The 16,708-nt window shown below is 46.9% G+C and overlaps 1 protein-coding gene across 1 annotated transcript in view; it reads left to right on the top strand.

Annotated features, from left to right (window-relative positions):
* AAAS (aladin WD repeat nucleoporin) overlaps positions 1–16,708 on the top strand; it is a 416,285-nt gene that overhangs the window by 139,187 nt on the left and 260,390 nt on the right. Inside the window, exon 9 of the mRNA XM_078687624.1 lies at positions 10,181–10,301. Within this exon, the coding sequence (XP_078543750.1) occupies positions 10,181–10,301 (121 nt within the window). The remainder of the gene's footprint in view (positions 1–10,180; positions 10,302–16,708) is intronic.

Genomic DNA, 16,708 nt, shown 5'->3' with positions numbered 1-16,708 from the left:
GGTTGTATTTCATAAGTAGTTAAAATATGTTGATTTTTTTTGTGACAGAGGCTTATAATATTTCAGCTGTCAGTCTTAAACTCTCTAGGTGCATAATACATTCCTTTTTCAGTGTTGCTCTACTAATGACTTCAAGAGATTCGGGGTTCTCAAAATATTCTGGGTGCAAGTCACAACAAAAATGCTGAATACACATCATACATGGCATACGTGTTACTAGGCTTGATTTATGACAATCCCCAATGACCAAACGATGTAAAACAGTATGTTCAGATGACCAGACTTTGTGCCACAGTAATATGGGTTGCATCATTATTTGGTCTGTTAAAAACAAGACCCCCAACTCGGCGTGACAGACATACGTAAACGCACCCTTGGAGACAGCGAGCAAATACCTCAGAAACTCATTGTCTACGGTTTGTCAAGTTGTGCATCTGGTATGGCCCTACAAAAGATTTGTAGAGCCATGCATGCTTTTTTAATAACCCGTGGTAGAGATAGCACGATTTCATGTGCCTTCTCTGTCAAACATGATACCTAGGTATGGATAACTGTTTGTAAAATCAATGTTTGTATCCTTGATTCTTAAGTCCCTGGCTGTTCTCCTGCCACACTTCATTATGAATGTTTTTAGTTGATTAACTTGCAGGTCAAGACCTTGTATGAACTCAACAAACTTTTTGAGTAGAGACTGTATACCGAGTGGAGTTCGGGCCATAAGAACGGCATCATCAGTGAAGAGGAAGGCTAGAACAGGGCGGTGTTACCTGTGGAAGGTCTTTAGAATGTGAGATCAACACCACCCCTACAATGTTTATATATAATGAAAAGAGGAATGGTGCCAGCACACAGCCCTGCCTTACCCCTCTCTCCATACTGAATGGCTGTGTTCATTCTTCCCGGATGCCATATCTAACCCGGACTTTGGAACCTGAATACAGTTCTCTAAGGAAGTTAATAATCAAGGTCTCCACCCCCATGCCGTACATGATTGTCCATAGTTCTCTCTACGACTCTGTCGTTGATGCAGTCAAAAGACAGGTCGACAAATACCAGAATTATGTTCTCTCCCTTAATCTTAGTGTACTTAACATACTTAAATTAAGACCCTGCTCAGTAGTCCCAATCCCATTGCAAAATCCATACTGTGGGTCTGTCAGGATGTCAATTGATTCTGCCCACTCTTGTAGCCTGTTCAATATAATTCTACCCGCTATCTTCACTAGGGAATCGAGCAGGGAGATCGGCGTTTAACAACCAGGGTTTTATCGATCTCCCTTTTTGTAGATCGGAACAATAATTGATTCTGCCCACGTAAGAAGAAAGCCTGTAGTACAATAGGCCCTTAATACCACAGTTAATAAAGGCCCTCACCAAGTAGTGTCGGCCTTGTACAGGTCCACTGGAATCTCATCGGGACTGTGTGCTTTTACACCTTTGTTTGCAGCTATTGCTGTATTAACTTCCTCCAAACTGAAAGGAGCGATTGAGGAGGTTTGGATTATAGCTTCTGTTAAATTTTGTATATGCACCTGCCCTCCTTCAGATATAGGGAGGGAGTAAATACCAGAAAAATGTTTTATCCAGTCATCTTGCAGTATTGCAATCTCAATTCCGGGGCCATTATCTATTCTCACTGTTTCGCAATTAACTACCCTTCAGAACTAATTATTAGCTTTATTAATGCTTGCTTCTTGGAGAGCTTCCCATGCTTTCTCTCTTAGCCGTATTTTCCTCTGTTTAACTGCTTGTCTATAATCTGATCTCCAAGCCTGGACCTCAGGTCTACTACTTAGAGTTGTATGTAGTGCTTCCTTTAACCTCTTAGGTGCCTTTGTACAAGATGAGTCGAACCATTCTTTTCTCTGTTGTTTATTATTTCCTCTTGGTACAAAAAGGCACTCCTTTACCCCATCCGTGATTTCCAGGAAAGCATTAGTTATGCTTTTTGGTTGTGAGGCTTCGTCTTGACCGGTCTCAAAGGCATGTCCTGTGAAGTTGATTAATTGTTTTAATAACCCTTCAGGGATAACCTGTGACCACCACAAACCATAGGCATCGAGTGATGCTAACTCAAGCTTGCCTGTCTGGTAGGTGATTTCACTACACAACTGATAGGAAAGTAAAGCAAATGAAATCTGTACAGACTGGAGAAAATGGTTGCTTAATGAGATGGCATGGGTATTAAAATAAAAAATGTGCGCAGCATATTTGTTGGATGTTACGATGTAATCCATAGTACTGTTGGCATTACTTTCATTAAAAGTACACCTAAACGGGGCATACGGAGATGCAATTTCATCGGAAAATGCCAGATTAAAATTTAAATATTAGTTCATTTAAATGAATCCCCATACCTATCGTGAATAAAATGTGTTTGGCCCGTTTCATCTAAATTGGTCAATCCACATATTTTTACAGAAGGCTTATTGCACAGTTCAGTATTAAAGTCACTCCCTATAGAATTAGCAAGTTCTTACTGCTTCTTTTTTCGAGGCCGTCCAGGTCTTCATCCAATTTATGCAAGGTTGCTATTATATCACATGTTGTAGCATTATTATAATAATTAATTACTGCTAACCGTACAGCGCTGGTACCTTCACAAACAATTATTTGATAATGAGGACTATCTTCTTTCTTGGTAATTCTAATGCATTGTAAGTTATTGGAGACAAATGTACATAACCCGCCTTTTGATCTACTGTGGGTTGTTAGGGAGATAGGGATAAAATATGTTCTATACCCATTTATATGTAAAGGCTCCCTGAGCCAGGTCTCTTGTAGGCAAATAAAGTTAGAGCTCCCCATTGAACTCCAGCCATTCTGTATTGTTTATTTTGTTCTGGAGACCTGCCACATTCCAGAACATATATCCAGTAGATTGGTGGAGAGCTTCTAAGAGGATCTCAGATTGATTAAGGCTCTGGGTGCCTATATCAGTGTCATTCGTTAGCTGTATAATATTTTCGTGTTGTGAGGTACTGAACACGCTCTGTGTCCCAACGGATATCCCTTCTTTGCTGTTTTGTAAAGGAGTTACAATCTTCAGTTCTCCTCCTAAGCCTCTAGAATGCCCCTCGTTGAGTCCATCTAGCCCATCGAGGTTTGTTAGGTTCTGAAACCGACAACATTTTGCTATATTGTAAGTATGATCAATCTGCCTTCTCATATTGAATGATTCTGTGGTCAATTATTGTCAGGTATCTTGCTAGGTTGATAAAAGTAGCCTGAAGGGAGGGTTGATACAGTGCTTGTACAGACATTTGTAACCCTGGTCCTGCTCAAAACAGTTTTCACCGACCGTGGAGTTTCAAAAGACAGAACGACACATTTGTCTTGGAAGTTTTTTCGCCACCTACCAACCCATTTAACTCGCCTAACCATCTTAACGTCCTCAAATAAATGTGCGGTTAAACCTGATCCCATCCCAGCCTGTTTAAGGATTTATTTCTGAGAGAGATCCAGGTTTCCTTGCTCTGCAAGGGTAGAGTAGGAACATTTGCCAGGATAATTATGTACTGGGTGGCAGCTGGGGGAGGTCTAAAAAATCAGATGTCTGAACCAAAAGAGGTTCTGGCGGTTTATTGACGAATAGCTATGGTATAGTGTTGCCTAATTTCCCCCCTTCAGCTATTCCTTTCTCGAAGTAAGCCAGGGGAATTATCTCATATGTATTCTGGTTGCACGCGTGCTTGACTGACCCTTGGTACTACTTGTAATTCTGTTGTAATTGGGTACTGCGTTAATTAGAGTGTTAGGTGTTATCAAAGAATTGATCAAGTCTAGGCAGGTAGAGCATTTAGTTCCTACTTATTCTAGATGGGTATTTATTGACTCTACTGAACCTTTTTACAATTAGTTCTAAAGATTTCACAACCTTGCATAATAAATCATGTTTTTGGTTATTTCGTTTGCTAGGAACCTGGTTAATTTTGACATTTGTCACTGCTGGCCTGTTGTGGGGATTCTTTTGAGGCATTTTCTGTTTGTTCCGGGCTTCCTCACTGTTTGGATCAGCAGTTGTAGACGTTGTTGAGGTTTTATTTATATGCTTAGATGGTGGGGAATCAGTTTTAGAAGTATTGACAGTTTCAGTTATGTACTGAATGCACCCACTTTCCCCCTTGTTACTTGTTGAAGATCTAACTTTACCACCAGTCTTGGGGATTTTGAGGTCATTAATTGGAGACTGTACCAGTGTTGGGGGTGTTAGTGTGCGTTCTCCACAAACTGACAGTGACTCCTCTAATGAAGTGATTTGCTTCTCGATGGCCCATTTATCCTTGCCAACTGTCTTGGGTCCTGCATTATGTTCACAACATTTAAAATGGTGTAGTCAAGTTAGTCTTTCCAGGGTCTTAAAGATACAGTTTTAATGTACGCCTCAGTGAGAGACACCAGCAAATCCAAGAACTCAAAAGATCGACTCCAGTTTCTAAATTTGGCAAAATAGTCTTGCAGGATATGGATCACTGTATCCAAGATTTACATGTGGCCTAGCCCCAACAAGGCACAATTTCTTGAAACCAAATACACCAAAATTAAGTGGATTCATTTATTTGTTATGCGTGCGGCTTATCTTCTCTATGTAGTGTGGTCAATATAAAACATTATAGCCAAGGCTGGAAAAACTTTAGATCAGTCTACACTTTGCGCTTTATAACCTGACTAATCCAGAGCTCAAAAAAGCTTTGGCTTTGGATTGCAGCTCTTTTAGAATTTTACATTGACAAATGGAGACAGGCAGAGGTCCATCTTACAGTATGTGCCAAGGATTGGAGAGAGGATAACTTGGTTTCTGATTTACGCAGAAAACAGTTTCTTGCAAGAGCGCTTTAAAATCTTACTGTCTTATCAGAGCAGTACTATAAGGCAAGCAAGATAAATATCACAGATTAATATGAAAAGATAGATTGGGAATTCCACGAGCATTTGAACAAAGAGGAGGAAAGCATGTTTCCTACAAAATCAGCCAGTTGAATAAGTGGAAACTTTAAGCTGCTTTTCGTTGACGTTCACACCATTCGTTAGTTGAAATAACTACACTAACATCTGAAAGAAACAGTTTAGTGTTAGATTCCTTACCTTAGAATATCCCCAGGCGTCAGACTGGAACCGGAAAGTTTTGCGTAGCAGTACCCCTGCTTGTCGGTAGGCGTCGTCTGCGGTTCCGCGTCCGTCGTTGGCGTCGTGCTCGCCGGGATGACGTCGTCGGAGTACTTAGACGTCGCCCTCGCGCGCTGACGTCAGTTCTTCTTTTTTCCGCGCCAGCAAGCGCAGATCCTGGAAGAGCAGTACTCCTAGTCCTTTTTTGACTAAACTTTTTAGATCTCTTTTGGATCTTCTCGAGTCGTTTCTCGACTCCCGCTGCTGATAGGGATGCCGGGTTCAAACCCTGTGACGACTGTAACCGCATGATGTCGGTTACCGACCCCGACCGTCGGTGCCTTTACTGCTTCGGGCCGACCACGATGACAAGTCACACCTGTGCCCCTCTCAGAAGCTCCTTTTCATCGGAGCAGTTCTGGACTCCGCGCAGTTTCGGGTTTATCCCCCCAAACAGCGGGTTAGAGATATTCAGGCTATGAGTCCGGTCTTTCAGCCTTTATCCCGAGTCTCGGTCAGGTTGACGCTGCGGCTCCTGGGGCTGATGGCCTCCTGTATCCTTCTGGTGCATCACGCCCGGTGGCGGATGCGGGCTCTGCAGTGGGACCTGAAGTTTCAGTGGGCACAGCATCATGGCAACCTGTTCGACCACGTCCAGATCTCGGGGGGCACTGCAAAACAGTTACAGTGGTGGCTCACGAACCGCGCTTGGGTCAGATCTCCCTTCCTACCCCAACCGGAGCACGTAGTGGTGACGAATGCGAACCCTCCTGGGATGGGGGGGCGGCACATGGGAGAGCGGGGGATCAGAGGCCTCTGGTCTTCGGCGGAGTCCCGGCTCCACATCAACCTTTTGGAGCTGCGGGCGATCCGGCTTGCACTGAAGGCATTCCTTCCCTCTGTCCGGGGAAGTGTAGTGCAGGTGTTCACGGACAACACCACCACCATGCGGTACTGCAACAAACAGGGCTGGGTGGGGTCGTGGCCCTTTGTCAGGAGCCTCTGCACCTCTGGCAATGGCTGGAACACCAGGGCGTTTCCCTGGTGGTTCAACACCTGACCGGTTCCCTGAACGTCAGGGCGGACAAACTCAGCCTCCGGTGCATGATGGATCACGAATGGCGTCTGAACTCGGACGTGGCGCAAGGCCTCTTTCAGCAGTGGGGAAAGCCTTGGTTAGATCTATTCGCCACCGAAGAGAACGCGCAATGTCATCAGTTCTGCATGTTGGAATTTCCAAGACGGCACTCGCTCGGAGACACTTTTCATCGCGAGTGGAGCTGCGGTCTGTTGTATGCCTTTCCGCCGATACCACTTCTGCCCAGAGTGCTGAAGAAGATCAAGCGCGACCGGGCCCAAGTCATCCTTGTGGCTCCGGACTGGGCACGAAGATACTAGTATCCCGAGCTACTCAGCATGTCAGTCGATTGCCCGATTCGTCTGCCTCTTCAGGAGGACCTTCTGTCGCAGCAGCAGGGGACGGTCCTCCACCGAACCTGTCCAGCCTCCTCCTCCATGCGTGGAGATTGAGCGGCAGCAGTTGAGGCCATTTGACTTGCCTCCTGAAGTCTGTAATGTGATTCTGGCAGCCAGGCATCCCTCTACGAAATCGGTATACGCTTGCAGGTGGAACAAATTCGTGGCATGGTGCACAGCAAAGGCTGTGGATCCACTCTCTGCCCCCCTTTCTGAGGTTATCCTCTTCCTCCTTTCTCTTGCCCAGCAGGGCTCTACTCTGGGCACTCTTAAGAGCTACCTCTCTGCCATTTCAGCCTTCTTGAGGCTTCCTGATCAGCCTTCTCTTTTCAAGTCCCCTATTGTAAATAGATTCTTGGAAGGCATCACACACATGTTTCCTCCGGTTCTTTCGTGATGCCTCAGTTGGACTTGAACCTTGTTCTAACCTATCTGATGTGCGCTCCTTTCGAGCCACTTCACAATTGCCCTCTTCGTCTTCTGACTCTTAAGACTGCATTCCTGGTTGCCATCACCTCTGCCAGGAGAGTGAGTGAGCTCCAGGCTCTATCTTCTAAGCCTCCTTTCCTTTCTGTCCATCCGGACAAAGTTGTTTTAAAAACTTGTCCTTCTTTCCTGCCCAAGGTGGTTACGGTCTTTCACATCAGGCAGTCCATCACCTTACCCACCTTCTTTCCGCCTCCGCATCCTCCGAAGGAGGAAGAGAGGCTCCACCGTCTGGACCCAAAACGTGCGCTCTCCTTCTACCTTGATCGCACACGCCAGTTCCGGGTGGACGACCAGCTCTTTGTTGATTACGTGGGCGCGAAGAAGGGACGGGCGGTGCACAAACGAACCATCTCTCGGTGGGTCGTGTTGTGCATCAAGGTCTGTTACTCCTTGGCTAGAAAGGAGCCCCCTGTTGGGCTGAGGGCCCATTCCACTTGGGCCACGGCGGCTACTACTGCCCTGGGTCGGGGAGTCCCCTTGCAGGACATCTGTCAGGCAGCTACGTGGGCCTCGCTGCACACTTTTGCTAGACCCTACTGTCTGGACAGCGAAGTCCGGAGAGATGGCTTTTTCGGCTGTTCTGTTCTCCAGGACTTTCTGGTGTGATCTTGGTTCGCAGACCCACCACCGGGGTTGGTATTGCTGGGGTATCTATTCTAAGGTAAGGAATCTAACACTAACCTGTTTCTTTCAGATGCACAAGTTACTTACCTTCGGTAATGATATATCTGTAAGAAACAGTAGTTAGTGTTAGATTCCTTACCGCCCCACCCATCCTCCCCGTTCTGCGAACCGATATCTAGGGTTGAGGTATTTTCCCTTTGAGGGCCCTAGTTTTTATGGCACCAGTGTCGGTCTCTGGCATGGCTCTGCGTTATTGGCGCTGAAAGCTATGTAAAAGAACTGATGTCAGCGCGCGAGGGCGGCGTCTAAATACTCCGACGTCATCCCGGCGATCACGACACCGACGAAGGACGCGGAGCCGCAGAGGCCTACCGACGCTTCAGGGGTACTGCTACGCAAAACTTTCCGGATCCAGTCTGACGCCTGGGGATATTCTAAAGTAAGGAATCTAACACTAACTACTGTTTCTTACAGATATATCGTTACCAAAGGTAAGTAACTTGTGCATCAGGTGTAAGAAGACAAAGAATTCAGGAGGTTGCTTTGTAAAGTATGCCAAAAAATACAGAGTGAAATAGTAAATCCCTGGTGTATTCCAAGCCAAAGTTAGCACCATTATATGGTTTTTTAATGTGTATCCTCTCTTATAACCTAGCAAACATTGGACTTATCCATGGGAAAACCATGGGATAACTCTTGCAACTTAATTATGTGAGCTCCCTAGTGAAAGCAGATTGTTATTTTCCTGTCAAGATGACAGCCCTTAACATCTCAGAATGCAGCATGAGGAGAATCTCCCAGAATGAGTTTAGGCAGAATTTGTATGTTTATTCCTTGTCTCCTGAAGGCATGTATCAAAAAGAGGCAAAGCTTTAGAGTGACTGGTTACTATCCTATGGCTCACACCACATAATTAGCACTCTCTAGGGAAACGACTAAATGAGGCATATACGTTGTTTTAAATGAAAGTATGGAAAGCCAATTTGGGGTGAAGGGGATCAAATATCTACCCTGCACAGAGCTCCTTTGAGGGCTCTGACTCCTACATCCCTAAATTGTCCACTTAGAAAATGGAAAAGAAAACAAATATTATTGCAGGATTTGACAGAAGAGATATCCTTGATCTGTTCTAAGCTACAGAAGAGGAGGGTACAGATAATTCAGTCATTCATTGACTACAGATTACATTTGTTTTCTTTTTTGCTGGGTATGCTACCAAGACATAATGTAAATCGGAATAATGACTAAATAATATGCAAACCAATGAAAGAACCAAGAGTCCCTATACTTAGGTGTACTTTTATTTTATCAGTTTCTGTTTTCTTTAGTAAGTTGTATGCAATGATTTACTTAAGAAGACCCTTTATAATAACCTCTTTTAACTTTGTCCTTCAAAATTCTTTGACCAAGTTGCACCAAATTTGAGTGTATGAAAACAATTCTCCTGTACCTTACTTTCCAAAACGTTAGATCTAGAATTCTGAAATAAAGGTAGACACTGACAATAAGAAAAATCTCATGGTCTGTCATATCAACCTAAACTACAGTCATGAACGGCATCTTTAATACCACTTAGACATGGACCTGTTTTTTGCAACTGTCCAAATGTACTACCCCTTTCCCACCCTCTGACTTTCAAGGTAGCAGGAAGCATCAATTTACATAAACAAAGACTTTCCCTAAGGATTACTTTATTGTTATAAAAGAAAAGGTCTAGGTTTCTTTAAGATCAAGATAAGTTACCATGCTAATGGGTAGGTATAATACCAATGTTCTTTTTCTTTAGCACAGAGGATTTGTGCATTATCTTGGTTTGACAAATAAAAAGTACTGAAGTGCCTAGTCAATGAGCATTCCTCTTCTTCCTCATTTATGATGTCATGCTTTCCCTTCCTAATTTCTTCCATAGGCCCACTTGCCTTTTCGGACCATGACATTCCTCACTGACTTTCATGCCATCTCATTTTTACTGTTACTGTTTTACTGTTCCTGTGTAAGCTTCTTACCAGTTTCTTTTTGTACTACTCTTCCTTCTCCAAATATCCATCTTCTCCTTTCTCTTTTCCTACCTCTAATACTACTTTTTCGTATAATGGTTCATTTTTCCTCTTTTTTTTTCTACCTTTCGTAGTGTTGGTGCCCCTCTCAATCCACTTGGCTTTCCCCACTTCCATTTCCTTTCATCTGCTCTTCTCCCTTTGTGTTCTCTCTTCTACCCTTTTCCATGTTTCAAACCGTTTCCAAATTCTTTCAACATATCTTTTGTCTCTAACCTTTAATGATGTTTCTTTGTTAACTTGCCCTTTTTTACCTCACAGCCTATTTTCCTGATATTTCACCTTTCTTCTATTCTTATCGTTTTTTTATAGAATATCACCTATGGGATTACTCATTCCTTACTGTCCCCAATCTCTTTCTCTCCCCGCCTTCCCGTCTCACCTTGTGCTCCTCACCTATATTATCTTTCTCCTGTTTCAATATTCAGACCATCCTCTGGCTGCACCCAGGTGCTCTCTCACCCAGGTCACAGTCCTGTCACAAGTTTGGCTTGGTCCCCTGGTGGTGAAATGCTGCTTTCTGCCTCTCCTGTTGACACTACCATGCTTGTAAGTATCAATTTTGTTATATTTCTTTGTCTCCTTTATAGAAAACTAGATAGTTATTCATACCTCAAGCCAAATTACTTGTATGACACACTTATCAGTAAATGTACACACCTGATAGACTCCTAGCCGCAGATTACTTACTTTAGAACATTCCGCAGACATCAGACTGGATCCAGAATTTATCAAGCAGTACGCCTGCATGCCGGTAGGTGGGGTCGTTTGGCTCCACACCGGATATGACGTGCACAGTGCTTATATAGACGCCACCCCTGCGCGCTGACATCATTTCTTTCCTTTCTGCTCCAGTCAGTGCAGATCTGGAAGAGCTAACCGCAAGTTTTTTTTCAACGTTTTGTCAAAGTTTTTTTTCTCCTGGTGTGCTGAGGGCTGTCCCCAAAGAAAGAAATGAGTTTTAAACCCTGGGGTGTCTGTCACAGGCAGATGTATGTGTTTTGTGGGACTTAGAACAGGCCAGGACTCCAAGGTCTGCTGTGCCATGAACCCAAAGGTGTTGAAAGATTCGTCCCTGAAGCTCCTTGGAGCCCGACGTTGGATGACCCCGCGACGCACTCCATCTCGGTTGCACAGAAGGCCCCCGATCACATGCAGTTCTAATCCCGACGATCGCCGTCGCAGTCCAAATCACCGGGTAAGTCCCACATGCGCAAGTCAGAGCGTTCTTCGACTTCTCTGCATTGGTCCATGTCACCGGACGAGGCGAAGGAACACTAACACCGCTTGAGGCCTCGCTCTTCTGCGGAGCCTGTGCCTGGGACCACTCTGCACCTCTGAGATTTTCCCAGAGCTACCCCCACCCAACTCGAAGAGTTTTTTGACTCCATGCACAACATATTTGGATGGGCCGACTCCTATGGAGCGCCTTTGGGCCCCACGAGTTTGGGGGACCCCTACTGGATTCCACTGGCAGGCTCGCTTCTGATCCAGTGTTGGATCCGGCTCGACTCCACCCGTGAAACCACAACCTTCCTCAGAGCCTGCTCCATAGCGATAGTTCCCGGTACCGATGATGCCTGGGGCTGCGCCAACCCCATCGTCAATTCCCGACTCCAATTCAGAGCCGGAACGACATCGCTCGACGTTGACTTCGGCCGGCATTATGCACTCCTGGTCATAGTCAGGGTGTTACCTTTAATAGGCCTGGAGAGGTAGATATTTAGGAGGGTTCTGAGGACCCTTATTCATTCCATCATCCCCTAGATGAACCAGAGGACAACTGGTATGAGGAACTGGCATATGCTAGTAGGTTAGACACCTCACCGGACACTGGCTTGGTCTGTCCTCCTAACGTGGCCACCGAAGAGGGAGTTTCCTATGCAGTATTGGTGGGGAGGCTGTCTGAGGTCCTGGACCTTCGGCTGCCCTTGGTGACTGGCAAGAAGAACGACTTGACGGAGGTATTCCAACCGGGAGCTACCCCTTTCGAACATCTCCTTCCATTCAGCGATGACCTCACTGATGTCATGCTTGTGGCTTGGTCCAAGCCCTGCACAGGGGTTCTTGTGCATACCCAAACTCCTGGGGACCTCAGTTCCCAACCCTGAACCCTACCCCAGAGAGCATGGTGGCCCAAGCCTCCATCTCCAGGATCTACCCCAGCGCATTCCCTACCTCTCCACCGGATAGGGAATCCAAAAGTCTTGATACCTTTGGCAAGAGGATGTTCTCTTTCGCCAGCCTAGCACTGTGGTCTATGAACACCGAATGACTTTTGAGACGATACACACACACAGGATTTTATTGTGCAAGTGCTGGCTTTGGCCTAGGAGGAGGCTTAGCCCTATCAGACTAGTGAGATGTGGAAAGTTACCATCAGATGTGGGCTACACACAACCGACTCGCAGGGCAGAGAGATTACATCGCCGGTGGCCCTTTCACGCCATGCCTGGGCGAGAACCTCTGGCTTTTCAGGAGATGTGTAATCTTCTCTCATGGACATGTTCTTTGATGGCTTTCACCTTTTTGGCGAAAAGATATACTGATAGCTGGAGAACTTTCAAGACTGCAGAGCTAAGGCCAGGTCTTTGGGCCTCTCCATAGCCGTCCGCCAACCTCAGTCTACCTTTTGTGGCTATGGTAGTGGTTAACAACCATGTCCGTCACCGCCCAGCCACCAAGGTCCGTCTTCCCCGCGTTTTTGTGGCAGTGGTTTTGGTTCCCACAAACCACGTAGTTCGCCCTTATACTAGCTCGGGCGCCTAATGGGGGCAGGATTCTCCATCACCTGCCCCACTTGCAGTCCATAACATCAGACAAGTGAGTTGTACAAATTATCCAGAGAGGCCCTCCATCACCTTTCTGGAAACCCCACCCAATTCCAATCCGGCTGACGGAGGACCATCTTTCTGGAAACGCCACCCAATGCCAGTCCAGCTGACAAAGGCCCATCTCGCTTTGCTCCACCAGGAAGTGTTGGACGTTTTGGACAAAGGGGCAGTCGAGAGCGTGCCTGCATCAGAAGTTTATTTATTTTATTTATTTATTTAAAGGATTTCTAAAGCGCGTAGTCACCCGGAAGGTATCCCAGCGCTGAACCTCTTACTCACCAAGGGGAGATAGTCGGGGGTGAAAGATGGTTCAGGGGAAGAGTAGGGTTTTGAGGGACTTCCTGAACCGAAGGAGATTTGGTTCTGTTCTGAGGCTCAGGGGGAGTGTGTTCCATTTTTTTCCCGTGTTGACCGAAAAACGACGGCCACCGATCCGGGCCTTCTTCACCTTGGGTATCGTGATGAAGTTCCCATGTTCAGAACGGAGCGCTCTCGTTGGTCTGTAAGGTGTAATCCACTTACCTAGAATAGGGGGGCCAGCATTGTGCAGTACCTTGTGGGCCAGACAGAGGGCCTTGAAAGTTACTCTTTCCCTAATAGGGAGCCAATGCAGCGTCCTCAGTGCGGGTTTGGCAGATGTTCTTGCCGGGGTGTTTGTTAGGAGTCGGGCTGCGGCATTCTGGGCTTTTTGAAGCGTTTGGAGGGTGGATTCTGGAGATCCTAGGTAAATGGCGTTGCTGTAATCCAGCCTAGATAAGATTAGGCCTTGGATCAGCAGGAGACGCGATTGGAAGGGCAGTAGAGGAAGTACCTTCCTGCAGGATCTCAGTAGTCCGTAACAAATGCCGGCAGTCTTTCTTGCCTGTGTCCTGAAGGTGAGATCAGTCTCCAGCCATACTCCGAGACTTTTGACCTCAGTCTTGGGGGTGGGGGGTTCACCCATGCAGGCGGGCCAGATGTTAGGGGGGAGGTTCGTGGCGTTATGCCCTAGGAGCAGGATCTCTGTTTTGGAGCCGTTTAATTTCAAGGCAGAGTCACTCATCCACTGATGTACACTAGCTAGGCAGTCGTGGAGGTTGGAGGGCTCTAGCTTGGAGTGGGAGAGCGTTACCACCAGCTGTGTGTCGTCGGCGTAGCTAACTATGGAGATTCCAAATGGGGACACCAGTTCCTCCAGTGGGGCCATATACACGTTGAACAGCGTGGGGCTCAGGGATGAGCCCTGTGGCACACCACACTGGAGGGGAATGGAGGGGGAGAGGCTTTCACCTTCCCATACTTGGAAGGAGCGTCGGGAGAGAAAGGACGAGAGCCATTTTAGCGCCCTGTCTTTCACCCCGATGTTATCGAGACGATGGATTAAGACCTGGTGACTGACCGTGTCAAAGGCCGCACTCAGGTCCAGGAGGACCACTGCCACTGATCCTCCAGTATCGATAATTTCCCTGGTCTTTTCTACTGCTGCTAAGAGGGCGGTGTCCGTACCCTGACCTGGTCTAAAGCCCGTCTGTGAGTCATTGAGGAGATGGTTTGACTCCAGGAAATGTGACAGTTTTTTATTTGCTAATTTTTCCGCGACCTTGCCTATCCAGGGGAGAAGTGAGATAGGTCTGTAGTTGGATAGGTCTGCAGGATCTAGCGATGGTTTTTTGAGAAGCCCTTTAACGACGGCCTCCTTCCAGTTTGAAGGGACTTCTCCTAGTGCCAGCGATATGTTGATGAGGGCCGTCAATTGAGGGACTATGGTCTGAGGGATGGTTTTGACGAACCGTATGGGAACTGGGTCACTGGGGGCTCCGCTCTTAGTTGAAATGAGTGTGGCCATCACTTCCTCTTCTGTAACTGGGCCGAGCGCCGCTAGATGTGGCTTGTTGACTGGGTATGACGACTCCTTGGCTCTCATTATAATGTCAGGATTAGAGGCAGGGAGGGAGGTGATGATTTTTTTTATTTTTTCGTCAAAGAAGGTGGCCAGATTGACGCATTTTTCCTCCGCTGCCTTGGGGTCCATGGGTTTCTGTGGGGGATCAGGGACTTGGAGGAGCTCTTTAAGGATGGAGAAGGTCTCCTTAGCTGAACAAGAGGAACTTTTTATTTTTTCCTCGTAAAAGGCACTTTTTGCAACGTGGAGGGCTCGTTTGTATGCTTTCATGGAGGACTGATACGCGTTTTTGTCTGATGTCAACTTGTTTTTTCTCCAAGAGCGTTCTGACTTTTTGCACTCCTTCTTAAGGGCATTGAGGGCGGGTGTGTACCAGGGGGCGGGATTAATTCTTTTAACGTGTTTTAACGTGCTGGTAAGAGGAACAAGACTGTCTAGGGGATGGGCTAGCCAATCATTGAATTCTCTGTTAGCGGAGTTAGGGTCCGTGGACAGCGGGCCAGTGGTTTCACGTAATTTCGCTTCCCATTCCTCTGGTACTAGTTTATACCACCGTCTGGTACGTATCCTAGTTTTTTGTTTAGGAGCAGTGGTGGTTTTGAGTGACCAGTGCATAGGGATCAGCATATGGTCTGTCCAAGGCAAAGGGGTTGGATCCTGGGTATTCAGGTTCTTAATGTTGGTGAAAATTGGATCCAAGAGTTGGCCTTTCTCATGGGTGGCTTTAGCGTTTTGAAGATGGAGGTCGGCTGTAGTGAGATCAGCAAGTAAATTAACAGCTGCATTGTCCGCGGGGTCCAGAAAGTGCAGGTTAAAGTCCCCTAGGAGGAGGAAGTTAGAGACTGTAATAGTTTTTAGTGCGATGTGCTCCATCAGGGTACTGGTGAATTCTCCCAGTGCGCCAGGCGGACGGTACACTAAAACTCCTGAGAGAGAGATTGATGGAGAGATCTGAATAGTGAAATTGCAGTTTTCACAGTCTTTGATGGTTCCACATTCCATTTTACACTTAAGATGGTTTTTGTGGATTATGGCTAGGCCACCACCTCTCCCGATCGGTCTATTTAGGCTGCGGATTTGGTAACCGGGGGGTGTTGCATTAACCATGTCAGAGTCACTGTGCGGGGTCAGCCATGTTTCAGTCAGAAACAAGATGTCTAGCATCAAATTCTGGACGAGAATGTTAGTTTCATGGGCGTGTTTTACTAGGGACCTGCAGTTCAGAAGGCCAAGGCGTAGTCCTTGGTGACCTTCCGTTACCTCGGGTTTGTTACAGAGGCTACAACCTACAAAGGGAGTGTCTTCCTTGAGGATGTATTTGCACTGAGGATGTTTTTTAGGGTTCCGGGCGAGCAGCGTTTCTCGGGTGTAAGTGATACGTTCCTGTGAGTTGGGCAGAGTATCTAGGCCTGAGGCCGTCTGGGCCCGGACGGGCCCAGACGGGCTTGCCTTTGGCGCGCCTTCGGCGCGCTGACGGCGCGCCCCGCTGCGCGTCCGGTGTAAGCACATGTTTATCAAGGGGATCGAGGATTAGGGGGCGTGGCCTTGAGTGGGCGTGGCCTGTCTCCTCGCGGTCGATGGCGGCGGGAGTGGTCAGGGAAAGCGAAGTGCAGCGACAGCGATCAGTCAGCTGTGCAGCGCTTGGTCTCCCAAAGGTTTTCCTGACTGCCAAGAGCGGCGTGCTTTAAAAATACAGGTAATTGTGACAGTTTTTAAAATTCAGTAAACAAACAAGGCTCCCGGCTATTTTGCCTCACGAGTGAGTGGGTTCTGCCTCTAGCGCTTGTGCTTCAGCGCTTTTAAGTGCGAGGAGGGGGGCGTGGCCTTGAGTGGGCGTGGCCTGTCGCCTCGCGGTCGATGGCGGCGGGAGTGGTCAGGGAAAGCGAAGTGCAGCGACAGCGATCAGTCAGCTGTGCAGCGCTTGGTCTCCCAAAGGTTTTCCTGACTGCCAAGAGCGGCGTGCTTTAAAAATACAGGTAATTGTGACAGTTTTTAAAATTCAGTAAACAAACAAGGCTCCCGGCTATTTTGCCTCAGGAGTGAGTGAGAAGTTGGATGGGATTGTTATTCCCGATACTTTCTGTTACCCAAAAAGGACAAAGCATCTGTTGTATTCTAGACCTGCGGCTTCTCAATATTTTCCTGAATCAGGAGAAGTTCAAGATGCTCGTCTTAGCTCAGGTCCTGTCTGCCCTGGATCCCAGAGACTGGATGGTAGTATTGGACTGGCAGAAAGCATA

The sequence above is a fragment of the Lissotriton helveticus genome, chromosome 1_1 (assembly GCF_964261635.1).
Source record: "Lissotriton helveticus chromosome 1_1, aLisHel1.1, whole genome shotgun sequence".
Taxonomy (NCBI): domain Eukaryota; kingdom Metazoa; phylum Chordata; class Amphibia; order Caudata; family Salamandridae; genus Lissotriton; species Lissotriton helveticus.
The sequence above is the reverse complement of the archived record's forward strand: the minus strand, read 5'-3'. Positions and strand labels throughout refer to the sequence as shown.